The following is a 13,856-nucleotide window of genomic DNA, read 5'->3' as shown; positions in this document are numbered from 1 at the left end:
AAAACATTTCGAGTGATGGGCCACTAGAGCTGGTGTGTATTGATTTCCTTTCTGTAGAGCCAGATGAAAGCAACACAGCACATATTCTGGTCGTGACAGATCATTTCACTCGGTATGCCCAGGCCTACCCAGCCAAAGATCAAAGAGCCACAACTGTTGCCAAGATTCTATGGGAGAAATTCTTTGTGCACTATGGACTTCCTGCCCGGATCCATTCTGATCAAGGAAGAGATTTTGAGAGTCGGCTGATAAAAGAGATCTGTGAATTGTGCGGGATACAGAAGTCGAGGACGACACCATTCCATCCACAAGGGGACCCACATCCAGAGAGATTCAATCGAACCCTTCTCAACATGATGGGCACTTTGGGCACTGCCAGGAAGGCACACTGGAGTAGGCACATCAGTCAGTTAGTACATGCATATAACTGCACAAAAAATGAGTCAACTGGATACTCACCATACCTCCTTATGTTTGGAAGAGAAGCCCGACTGCCTGTAGACATTTGTTTTGGAATAATGGAGGTTTCCCACTCGGGGGAGACACATTTACAGTATGTGCAGAGACTGCGAGAAGAACTGAGACATGCTCACAAGTTGGCTCAAGAAGCTTCTACTAAGTCGGGTTTGAGAAACAAGACTCGATATGACAGTCGAGTGAAAGAGAATGTACTGGGGATAGGAGACAGAGTACTGCTCCGTTACCTGGGAATACCTGGAAAGCATAAATTGGCAAATCGATGGAGAGAAGAACCCTATGAAGTGGTGGACAAAATGTCTGGGGCACCTGTTTACCGTGTAAGGCCTGAAGGACAAACAGGGCCCATAAAGACTTATCACCGTCAACACCTATTACCGATTGGCAGAGATGTGAGGTTCAAGACCAAGCAAGCTGTTGAGACCACCGAGAGGGTGCCCTGGAGGAAGCCAGGAAGACTGAGGTCTACAAGGAGAGAGGAAACTAGAGATTATAAAGAGACAGAATGCAGTGAGGATGAATGGGGGTATGATCCTCCCACTACGGAAAATGAGACTGTCATTTAAAGTCATGAAGTCACTAGACCCCACAGGTCTACTGAGAGAGCTACAGGAGAGCCAAGAGGAGAACAGGTGTGCAGGTTGGAAGAGGTCGTACCTGAAGTAACGGTGGAAGTTAGAGAACCTGAGGGACAGGCTCAGGACCAACCAGAAGAGAGAGATGTTGGGGGAGAGGCTGAGCAACCAGAAAGGGTGTCAGAGGGAGATGAGGGAGCCCTTCCAGCTATTAGCCGACCCAGACGCACCACTAGGGCCCCTATGATATTTACTTATGATGAGTTAGGAAGGGCCACTGAAGTGCCCAGGGTGGTTCACCCTCACTGGGTCTACCCTTGGCCTTATTTGGGGCCCACCCCTGTCATCGTAGGAGCTTGTCAGGGTATGTGTGGATGTGTAAACAGACAGAATGGTTTAACACATATTCCTTTTCAGGGTGTGGAACAGGCTCACCACTTTGTCAGCGGATCGCCAGTCCCACAGGGGGAGTATGTAGCGCCCAGCGCTTATGACAGGCAGCAAATGTGAAATTGGACACCGGCCATTTCGTGTATAGAGACTACATCTCCCAGACAGCCTTGGGTTTCAGAGGATATACAGAGAGACACGCAGAGGCTGTCGGGGGGTGTGGAAACAAGGCATGGGGAGGGGGGAGTGCAGAATGGAATGCTTTTGTCCAGAGGAGTGAAGGAGGAGATGAGAGAAGGATCCATGTCTGGCATATAGCTAAGATGCAGCTGACAAAGACTGGAGAATACTGGGGAAGAAGTCCACGTGACTGTACAGAAAGAGACCTACGGAGAGGGAGAACCCCAGTCTGATGAAGTTAAGTGGCCTACAGAGGATAATGCATTTCAAACCTTCCTTCTTGACCCCTGGAGAGGACAATTTGCAGAGGGACACACTTTGGAGGAATGTGAGATAAGTAACGGTTTACAGTGTTATGTTTCTCGGTAAAGACTGATAAATAGTAGCTAACAAAGTGTGTGATTTCACCAAGAATCAGTTTGTGGAACTACAAGTACCAGCATTGCTGAAAGTGCCAATTGGAACCTGTTAAAGTACCTTTTCAGTCAAGCTATAGCATGCAGAAAATAAGGAACTCTGAAATAACAGTGCACTATAGTGGGGAATGTATTGTCTAATGCTGTGTGTGGTATGTGTGAAATTCCTTGTGATACTGCTGTTTAAGTTGTCATTACCCAGTCAGTGATTGCAAAGGCCAGGGTGTTAGCTGCATACAAAAGGAAAGTGCAGGAAGGGACAGACAGACAGGAGAAAGCAGATTCATGTGTTATGTTCATTTTTCTTATTACTGCATTATACACCCTTTAGATATGTGTGTGCATTACTGACCAACATGTTCCTATGCCTTTGGTATATGTCCTCTTTTATTGATCTACTATAGTCCCTTGTATATAAATGCATAAAAGCAATTGCTATTCCAGACCCTTTAATAAACGTGCCAGGGTGGCTTTTGCAACATATCCGTGTGATATATTCCTGTAGTGGGGTCGGTCTAAGCACGTGGTGGGCAGGGGGTTTCCCGAGTCTCCCTCTGGTGTTTCCAAAATTGAACACTTCCCAGAAGAGCACGTCATGTCAAGATTCGGGTGGAGGCACTAATACCAAGAGAAGTACAAGGTGAGAAGTATTGCAAAGCGGGAAGAGTTAAATACACACCATTACCCAGAGAGCCCAGGTAAAGGGGTGTTACACTTATATAAAGGTTGTCCCTGTATAATTATAGCGTTTTGGTGTGTGCTGGCAAACTCTCCCTCTGTCTCCCCAAAGGGCTAGTGGGGTCCTGTCCTCTATCAGAGCATTCCCTGTGTGTGTGCTGTGTGTCGGTACGTGTGTGTCGACATGTATGAGGACGATGTTGGTGAGGAGGCGGAGCAATTGCCTGTAATGGTGATGTCACTCTCTAGGGAGTCGACACCGGAATGGATGGCTTATTTAGGGAATTACGTGATAATGTCAACACGCTGCAAGGTCGGTTGACGACATGAGACGGCCGGCAAACAAATTAGTACCTGTCCAGGCGTCTCAAACACCGTCAGGGGCTTTAAAACGCCCATTTACCTCAGTCGGTCGACACAGACACAGACACGGACACTGACTCCAGTGTCGACGGTGAAGAAACAAACGTATTTTCCTTTAGGGCCACACGTTACATGTTAAGGGCAATGAAGGAGGTGTTACATATTTCTGATACTACAAGTACCACAAAAAAGGGTATTATGTGGGGTGTGAAAAAACTACCTGTAGTTTTTCCTGAATCAGATAAATTAAATGAAGTGTGTGATGATGCGTGGGTTTCCCCCGATAGAAAATTATTGGCGGTATACCCTTTCCCGCCAGAAGTTAGGGCGCGTTGGGAAACACCCCTTAGGGTGGATAAGGCGCTCACACGCTTATCAAAACAAGTGGCGTTACCGTCTCCAGATACGGCCGCCCTCAAGGAGCCTGCTGATAGGAGGCTGGAAAATATCCTAAAAAGTATATACACACATACTGGTGTTATACTGCGACCAGCGATCGCCTCAGCCTGGATGTGCAGCGCTGGGGTGGCTTGGTCGGATTCCCTGACTGAAAATATTGATACCCTTGACAGGGACAGTATTTTATTGACTATAGAGCATTTAAAGGATGCATTTCTATATATGCGAGATGCACAGAGGGATATTTGCACTCTGGCATCAAGAGTAAGTGCGATGTCCATATCTGCCAGAAGATGTTTATGGACACGACAGTGGTCAGGTGATGCAGATTCCAAACGGCACATGGAAGCATTGCCGTATAAAGGGGAGGAGTTATTTGGGGTCGGTCCATCGGACCTGGTGGCCACGGCAACAGCTGGAAAATCCACCTTTTTTACCCCAAGTCACATCTCAGCAGAAAAAGACACCGTCTTTTCAGCCTCAGTCCTTTCGTCCCCACAAGGGCAAGCGGGCAAAAGGCCAGTCATGTCTGCCCAGGGATAGAGGAAAGGGAAGAAGACTGCAGCAGGCAGCCCATTCCCAGGAACAGAAGCCCTCCACCGCTTCTGCCAAGTCCTCAGCATGACGCTGGGGCCGTACAAGCGGACTCAGGTGCGGTGGGGGGTCGTCTCAAGAGTTTCAGCACGCAGTGGGCTCACTCGCAAGTGGACCCCTGGATCCTACAAGTAGTATCCCAGGGGTACAGATTGGAAGTTCGAGACGTCTCCCCCTCGCAGGTTCCTGAGGTCTGCTTTACCAACGTCTCCCTCCGACAGGGAGGCAGTATTGGAAACAATTCACAAGCTGTATTCCCAGCAGGTGATAATCAAAGTACCCCTCCTACAACAAGGAAAGGGGTATTATTCCACACTATATTGTGGTACTGAAGCCAGACGGCTCGGTGAGACCTATTCTAAATCTGAAATATTTGAACACTTACATACAAAGGTTCAAATCAAGATGGAGTCACTCAGAGCAGTGATAGCGAACCAGGAAGAAGGGGACTATATGGTGTCCCTGGACATCAGGGATGCTTACCTCCATGTCCCAATTTGCCCTTCTCACCAAGGGTACCTCAGGTTCGTGGTACAGAACTGTCACTATCAGTTTCAGACGCTGCCGTTTGGATTGTCCACGGCACCCCGGGTCTTTACCAAGGTAATGGCCGAAATGATGATTCTTCTTCAAAGAAAATGGACGATCTCCTGATAAGGGCAAGGTCCAGAGAACAGTTGGAGGTCGGAGTAGCACTATCTCAAGTAGTTCTACGACAGCACGGGTGGATTCTAAATATTCCAAAATCGCAGCTGTTTCCGACGACACGTCTGCTGTTCCTAGGGATGATTCTGGACACAGTCCAGAAAAGGGTGTTTCTCCCGGAGAAGAAAGCCAGGGAGTTATCCGAGCTAGTCAGGAACCTCCTAAAACCAGGAAAAGTGTCAGTGCATCATTGCACAAGGGTCCTGGGAAAAATGGTGGCTTCTTACGAAGCGATTCCATTCGGCAGATTTCACGCAAGAACTTTTCAGTGGGATCTGCTGGGAAAATGGTCCGGATCGCATCTTCAGATGCATCAGCGGATAACCCTGTCTCCAAGGACAAGGGTGTTTCTTCTGCGGTGGCTGCAGAGTGCTCATCTACTAAAGGGCCGCAGATTCGGCATTCAGGACTGGGTCCTGGTAACCACGGATGCCAGCCTGAGAGGCTGGGGAGCAGTCACACAGGGAAAAAATTTCCAGGGAGTGTGATCAAGTCTGGAGACTTCTCTCCACATAAATATACTGGAGCTAAGGGCAATTTACAATGCTCTAAGCTTAGCAAGACCTCTGCTTCAAGGTCAGCCGGTATTGATCCAGTGGGACAACATCACGGCAGTCGCCCACGTAAACAGACAGGGCGGCACAAGAAGCAGGAGGGCAATGGCAGAAACTGCAAGGATTCTTCGCTGGGCGGAAAATCATGTGATAGCACTGTCAGCAGTGTTCATTCCGGGAGTGGACAACTGGGAAGCAGACTTCCTCAGCAGGCACGACCTCCACCCGGGAGAGTGGGGACTTCATCGGGAAGTCTTCCACATGATTGTGAACCGTTGGGAAAGACCAAAGGTGGACATGATGGCGTCCCGCCTGAACAAAAAACTGGACAGGTATTGCGCCAGGTCAAGAGACCCTCAGGCAATAGCTGTGGACGTTCTGGTAACACCGTGGGTGTACCAGTCGGTGTATGTGTTCCCTCCTCTGCTTCTCATACCCAAGGTACTGAGAATTATAAGACGTAGAGGAGTAAGAACTATACTCGTGGCTCCGGATTGGCCAAGAAGGACTTGGTACCCGGAACTTCAAGAAATGCTCACAGAGGACTCATGGCCTCTGCCGCTAAGAAGGGACTTGCTTCAGCAAGTACCATGTCTGTTCCAAGACTTACCGCGGCTGCGTTTGACGGCATGGCGGTGGAACGCCGGATCCTAAGGGAAAAAGGCATTCCGGAAGAGGTCATTCCTACCCTGGTCAAAGCCAGGAAGGAGGTGACCGCACAACATTATCACCACAGGTGGCGAAAATATGTTGCGTGGTGTGAGGCCAGGAAGGCCCCACGAAGAAATTTCAACTCGGTCGATTCCTGCATTTCCTGCAAACAGGAGTGTCTATGGGCCTCAAATTGGGGTCCATTAAGGTTCAAATTTCGGCCCTGTCAATTTTCTTCCAGAAAGAATTGGCTTCAGTTCCTGAAGTCCAGAAGTTTGTCAAGGGAGTACTGCATATACAACCCCCTTTTGTGCCTCCAGTGGCACTGTGGGATCTCAACGTAGTTCTGGGATTCCTCAAATCACATTGGTTTAAACCGCTCAAATCTGTGGATTTGAAATATCTCACATGAAAAGTGACCATGCTGTTGGCCCTGGCCTCGGCCAGGCGAGTGTCAGAATTGGCGGCTTTGTCTCACAAAGCCCATATCTGATTGTCCATTCGGACAGGGCAGAGCTGCGGACTCGTCCCCAGTTTCTCCCTAAGGTGGTGTCAGAGTTTCACCTGCACCAGCTTATTGTGGTACCTGCGGCTACTAGGGACTTGGAGGACTCCAAGTTGCTAGATGTTGTCAGGGCCCTGAAAATATAGGTTTCCAGGATGGCTGGAGTCAGGAAAACTGACTCGCTGTTATACTGTAGGCACCCAAAAAACTGGGTGCTCTTGCTTCTAAGCAGACGATTGCTAGTTGGATGTGTAGTACAATTCAGCTTGCACATTCTGTGGCAGGCCTGCCACAGCCAAAATATGTAAATCCCCATTCCACAAGGAAGGTGGGCTCATCTTGGGCGGCTGCCCGAGGGGTCTCGGCTTTACAACTTTGCCGAGCTGCTACTTGGTCAGGGGCACACCCTGGCTGAGGAGGACCTGGAGTTCTCTCATTCGGTGCTGCAGAGTCATCCGCACTCTCCCGCCCGTTTGGGAGCTTTGGTATAATCCCCATGGTCCTGACGGAGTCCCCAGCATCCACTTAGGACGTCAGAGAAAATAAGAATTTACTTACCGATAATTCTATTTCTCGTAGTCCGTAGTGGATGCTGGGCGCCCATCCCAAGTGCGGATTGTCTGCAATACTTGTACATAGTTATTGTTACAAAAATCGGGTTATTATTGTTGTGAGCCATCTTTTCAGAGGCTCCGCTGTTATCATGCTGTTAACTGGGTTCAGATCACAGGTTGTACAGTGTGATTGGTGTGGCTGGTATGAGTCTTACCCGGGATTCAAAATCCTTCCTTATTGTGTACGCTCGTCCGGGCACAGTATCCTAACTGAGGCTTGGAGGAGGGTCATAGGGGGAGGAGCCAGTGCACACCACCTGATCCTAAAGCTTTTACTTTTGTGCCCTGTCTCCTGCGGAGCCGCTATTCCCCATGGTCCTGACGGAGTCCCCAGCATCCACTACGGACTACGAGAAATAGAATTATCGGTAAGTAAATTCTTATTTTTTTACGTGCTGCACCACTTCTCTGGAATTCCCTACCTCTCCCCCTCAGACTCTCCACCTCTCTGCAAAACTTCAAACGGGCTCTCAAGACCCACTTCTTCACCAAACCCAGCCAAATCTCATCCTAAACCTCTGTTCCATGCTCTCTATGTACCCCATCTGTTTCACCCCTGTCTGTCTACCCCTCCCCTTTAGAATGTAAGCTCTCACGAGCAGGGCCCTCTTCCCTCATGTGCTTACCCTTTTCTTACTTTAATAACCTTCAGCTGCACCAAATCCAGCAGTCTTCTGCCACCTGATCCTTATTCCAGTGTCATCTGCTAATGTAGCTATGTTTATTTACCCTGTACTTATCCTATATTGTCGTCAACTGTAAGTTGCTGTTTTCCTGTTTGATTATTTGTTTATGTACTCTGTAATTGGGCGCTGTGGAACCCTTGTGGCGCCATATAAATAAAGGATAATAATAAAATAATAATAGGAATGCTGTTATTATTTTGTTACATGTCTGCAGCAACTTATCTACGGGCTTGATTCAGCATGGATCGCAAAAGAAAAATCTTTCTCTAAAGGGTAAAACCATGGCCCTCATTCCGAGTTGTTCGCTCGCAAGCTGCTTTTAGCAGCTTTGCACACGCTAAGCCGCCGCCTACTGGGAGTGAATCTTAGCTGCTTAAAATTGCGACCGACGGAAAATAACGAAAATCGGCAACGAGCGAACAACTCGGAATGACCACCCCATGTGAAGTGCAGATGGGGCAGATGTAACATGTGCAGAGAGAGTTAGATTTGGATGGGGTGTGTTCAAACTGAAATCTAAATTGCAGTGTAAAAATAAAGCAGCAGTATTTACCCTGCACAGAAACAATATAACCCACCCAAATCTAACTCTCTCTGCACATGTTACATCTGCCCCCTTCCTGCACTGCACATGGTTTTACCCATTAGAGAAAGATTTTGCTTTTGTGGTCCATGCTGAATTAGACCCTGTGTGCAGAACGTATGGAATTAAACAGTTTTGTTGTCTTTGTCAGTATTTTATAAATCACATAATCTTGACAAACAAAATAACTGCACTTTTGTGAAGATGATGTTTTTGTAATCTCTGTACAATGTATGTATTACAACTAATTACATGTTCTAGATGATGTCCATTTATGTGTTATCTGTGTCCCTTACTGAGCCCATAGCTATAATCTGAGTGACAGCTCAGCCTCGCCCTGTGTGCGGAATGTGACCCCACTGGTATCTGAGACTTTCACTTTCATTTCTCTCTCCTGCTGCCAGTGATGGCGTCTGCTGATTCGAGATGGGAGCTGGACTGTTTCATCTGCCTGAGCATTTATACAGATCCTGTAATCCTGAGATGTGGCCACAACTTCTGCCGGGTCTGTATTGATCGTGTGCTGGATACACAGGAGGGGGCTGCATTTTATAAATGTCCAGAATGCAGAGCAAAGTTCAGAAGACGTCCTGCACTGCGGAGGAACATAACGCTGTGTAACATAGTGAAGAGTTTCCTGTATACTCGGCCAGATCAGGAGGAGACTGGGATCTTCTGCACATACTGTCTGGACTCTCCTGTACCTGCTGCTAAATCCTGTCTGCTGTGTGAGGCTTCTCTGTGTGATGATCACCTGAGAGTACACAGCAAGTCACCAGAACACGTCTTATGTGATCCCACCACAGCCCTGGGGAACAGGAAATGCTCCATCCATGAGAAGGTCCTGGAGTATTACTGCACTGAGGATGCTGCCTGTATCTGTGTGTCCTGCAGGCTGGATGGTGAACATCAGGAACATCAGGTGGAGTCACTGGATGAGGCCTCTGAGAAGAAGAAGGAGAAGCTGAGGAATGTTCTGCAGAAACTGACCACAAAGAGAGCGGAGGCTGAGAAAAGAGTCCAGAGTCTGCAAGAGCGCAGGAGAGATCAGGGAAAAGCAGCGGGTGTAACAGAGACAGTCACTGCCGTGTTTAGAGACATCAGGAGACAGCTGGAAGACCTGGAGAAGAGAGTCCTGAGTGAGATCTCCAGGCAGGAACACCGCGTTTCACTCTCAGTCTCTGATCTGATCCGGCAGCTGGAAATAAAGAAGGACGAGCTGTCCAGGAAGATGCGTCACATTGAGGAGCTGTGTAACATGTCTGACCCAGTGACTGTCTTACAGGAACCAGACACAGGGGACTTGTGTGATACTGTGGACACAGAGACACATGATATCCAGGTCCATGGTGCGGGAGATCTGGATGTGGGTCTCATCTCAGGGACATTACACACATTATATGATATAATAACAGGTATAAATACAGGGATCTATGTGCAACAACCTACAGACCTATTAGTGGATGTGGCCACAGCTGGTAATACTATACAGATATCAGGTGACAGGAAAACGGCATCCAGGTCACCAAGCCAGAATCACCCAGTAACACCAGAGAGATTTGAATATCCTCAGGTAATAAGCACCAGGGGATTCTCCTCAGGGCGACATTACTGGGAGGTGGATGTCAGTAAGTCAGTGTGGTGGAGGGTGGGGATGTGTTATCCCAGTATAGTCAGAAGAGGAGATCAGTCACTCATTGGGAATAATAACAAGTCCTGGTGTGTACGTAGGTATAATAATCAGTACTCAGTGGTACATGATAGTACAGAGATCCCTATCCCTGACAATATCCCCTGTGACAGAGTGAGGGTATATCTGGATTATGAGGCAGGACAGCTGTCCTTTTTTTCTGTGTGTGACACCATCAGACACTTACACACACACACTGCCGCCCTCACTGAGCCCCTCCATGCTGCACTATATATATGGGGTGGGTATATAACTATATGTGGGGCAGTCAGGAGCTGGGAGAAATTACCATAGAAAATCTGCCCAGAGACATCACAGGGAGGGGATTCTGATTGGGAGAACATGCATCCAATAGAATAATGCAGTGGGTGGAGCTGCAGCTGAGCCCCTCCCCCCTGTGTGACCAGGTGACTAGTGTGTGGATGTGTTCCCATGTTGGTGTGTAAGAAGCAGTCAGTATACACAGCGCTATATGTCAGGAAGAATAGGCTCAGGAACATCGGGTCTGGGGGTGGAGATATTGACTGTATATAATTTTGTTGTTGTTGCACAGTGGGGTGCTGTCTGTGTGTTTGTATGTGTGGGTGTGTGTGGTTGGGGCGGGGCAGATGATGTCACCATGGTTCTTCTATCAGTAATAGCCTCCTCCTTTCCCAGGGCCACTGCACACTCAGCGCTGAACTCCTGGTCTCACCAGAAGACACTCTGACTTGTCTCTCGCAGAACACTTCCATGACTCAATCCAGCTCCTGCCCTCTGATTGGCTGCCAGTCTATCTCTCACACACAGTCATGATGATACAGGCTAGCAGCCAATCAGAGGGCAGGAGCAGGACTGTCGCTGCATATCCCACTGTACGGTACTGTTAAGTTCATATTCCTAGTTGCGCTAAAACAAGATGTCCGCGGTAGATGCAAAGTGAAACAATGGCCGCTTTGGCCACACGCTACATCTTAGCAGGCAGAATGGACGCACAAAGGACGCCACATGTGGTTCAGTACACTAAACCCAATAGAAAGTGAATGCGACACCAATTTTAGTTATTAATGTTGTTGTCCAAAGCATCAACAGTTTGTTTACTAATTCAAGAAAAGGTAAAACAATACAATGAAAGCTACAGCCAATACATACATACGCCAGCGCTCCTGGATCCAGGTCTCAGTCGTCTTACAAGATGACCTCTGAGAAAGGTGACTGAAACCTGGGCAAGGTGCATGTCCTTTTATACAATGTTCCAAAAACAGTACAATGTGGAATGTTTGATCTTCTTCCATTGGTCCAGGGGCGGGACATATTCAGTACACCGTGGGTCGTTGGTCAGTTCGAACAGGGGGCGATACCTAATCTTGGGTTGTGGTTACAGTTGTTTACCTCTGGGCTCCCGCCTAAAGACCAGTTCAAACAAACCACAGTATTATACAGGAATATACATGAATCCGGTATCGCTAACAACTTGTTGCCGCAATATGTGACAATATCCTCACAACCACCGGATTACTACTTATGTGACCCTGAACAATTTGATCCCACACACGGTGTCCTTATGCAGTCCCGTCTCTGTACTACACGTATGGCTGGATATCTAATGAAACAATACCTATATATATATATATATATATATATATATATATATATATACAGTGGACCAGCTGTGTAAAGACTATGTGTATCTCATTGTGTAGGAGACAGGTCAGTACTGTGTAAGCCACAAAGCCAGAAAACATAATGCATTTGACATATCACTAATAATTCAAATATCAATGTCTGGTCTGTATTATATTGAATACAACTTTTGGTCGCCTGGCTTAGATCACTTAAGAGGCACACAAGATTCTGGTATGTGCAGGGGTGTGTTAAAAATGCAGAGTTAGAGCACACAATCAGGAATCTGCATGTCAGCAATTGTATGGTCTCTGGCTTCTTGTTTGTTATACTTCAGTTCAGAGACAATGACAGCACAGGATCAACTGAATCACCACCAAGTCCGAATTGTTCATGCTAACAATTGAGGCAAACAACGGTATTTACACATCCAATCAGTCAAACGTCTATCTTCCATGAATAAAGGAATACCACATTTTATGACACAATGCCTGTTTGGACAGAACAATCTGATATGTTTTAGGACACTATTAAATTTGTATTTCCGGTTGTTCTCTTTCACCGGGTCATAATTTGAACACATTTGAGTGTATATTATCTGTAAGTAAGAAATATTTGTTATGTGTTACAGTATGATATTTATTAACAAATGCGCCTTTACCGTAATGTGCACAGTAACTCGCTGTTACGGTCATTCGCGCCTACCGTATTACTTATAGCATGCGTATTTGACGCATGCGTCGTAGATGCGTCCATTAGTTAATGCAATAGTGTATTCTAAATATCAAAATATGCAATTTGACTTTGACAATACTTACCAGTCACCATACAGCGCTCACCTTCTCCCTCCCCCGGCTGTAGCAGCAAATACATTTTGGCCCAGGACAGGTTCAGGAGCGATATTCCTGATGATGTCATAGTTAATGAGAGGCTCATGAAGCATTCCTGCTGAGAGATAGCCCTGATTATACATATGTAACTGTACATTTATGTTGGATTTCCCCACCCCTGACTCACTGACAGCTGTGATTGGCTGCAATATCTGTCTGTCAGCCAGTGTGCAGCCTATCACTGTAGTTGGAGCACTTGCTCCTATTGGCTGTGATGTATTAACTTGTTATTTGTTAGAATCACATGTAATATAATTAGGGATTGCCATCGGTGGGTTACCCATTGATGGTCACCATTGGTGGGTAATATCGATGGTGTGACACCATCTGCATGGGGACCATTGATGGTTTTACCCACGATGGTCACCGCTGCTTTACTATGCAATATGCCACGGGCCAATGAGAGCCTGGGGGTGGAGCTTTGCAGGAGTGTTGGTGGCGAGCTAAGCTCCGGATCCCAATACATTGATATATATATATATATATGCGATAGCTGTGTATCATCGATGGCAGTGAACCATCGGAATCTCAAGTGTCAAGTTTTTGGCATCTGCCAAAAAATAGATTATTTTTTTGGAGCACTCTTTTTTAAAGTACTTATTAATATATGGTTATTAGTATTAAAATGTAGCTTTTAATTTGTTTCTCTGTTAAACAGAAGGGGTAAGAAGAAATTATGTAATGACTATAAGAATAATTATATGATAGTTAACCCCTGTACAGATATTAAATCAATTATAATCACATAGAGTGTAATAGTCTTACGACTTGAGGCTTAAGACACATGAGATAACGGCATTGTTATTTGTCTCTTTACAGCAAAAGCTTCAATAATGGCCTAGTAATTTGCCCCAGGCCCCAGCACTGGAGTATATTATCATACTGTGGGCTCCTCCTTCTGATTATATAGTCCATGTATTATCCTTCCGCAATAAGATTTCTTATGTACTGGTTTTTGCAACCTATGAGTTAGTGTTACATATCTTTACAATTTTGCTATTTGTGTCATTTAACGTCAAGATGTACAATATAATGCAGTTACTCTTCTCACTGTGTCAAATAAATGAGGAATACGTCCCTTTATGACTTTTGTTTGTGTATTTATGGGAAGCAGACAGATGTTGATGAACTACAAGGCTCAGCCTGTAGGTATGTTCAAGCAGTTTACAAGCCTCGTATTTACAGGGTATTCTGGTACTTCTTGTTCACTCACAGCCCCAGTACCACAGACTATCTTATATATTATCATCATCATGAAAGGATATTTATATGGAGGCAGAGACTTCGCTGCACAGCACAGAGTA

General features: G+C 46.5%; 1 protein-coding gene across 1 annotated transcript; it reads left to right on the top strand.

Moving 5' to 3' along the window:
* Positions 1–8,774: 8,774 nt before the first annotated feature.
* On the top strand, positions 8,775–13,635 carry LOC134933755 (E3 ubiquitin/ISG15 ligase TRIM25-like). The gene has a single exon (XM_063929184.1). It carries the CDS (start codon positions 8,777–8,779, stop codon positions 10,352–10,354), a length of 1,578 nt encoding a protein of 525 aa, XP_063785254.1. The 5' UTR covers positions 8,775–8,776; the 3' UTR covers positions 10,355–13,635.
* The last annotated feature ends 221 nt before the right edge of the window (positions 13,636–13,856 follow it).

Source organism: Pseudophryne corroboree, chromosome 6, assembly GCF_028390025.1.
Source record: "Pseudophryne corroboree isolate aPseCor3 chromosome 6, aPseCor3.hap2, whole genome shotgun sequence".
In the NCBI taxonomy this organism is placed as follows: domain Eukaryota; kingdom Metazoa; phylum Chordata; class Amphibia; order Anura; family Myobatrachidae; genus Pseudophryne; species Pseudophryne corroboree.
The sequence above is the reverse complement of the archived record's forward strand: the minus strand, read 5'-3'. Positions and strand labels throughout refer to the sequence as shown.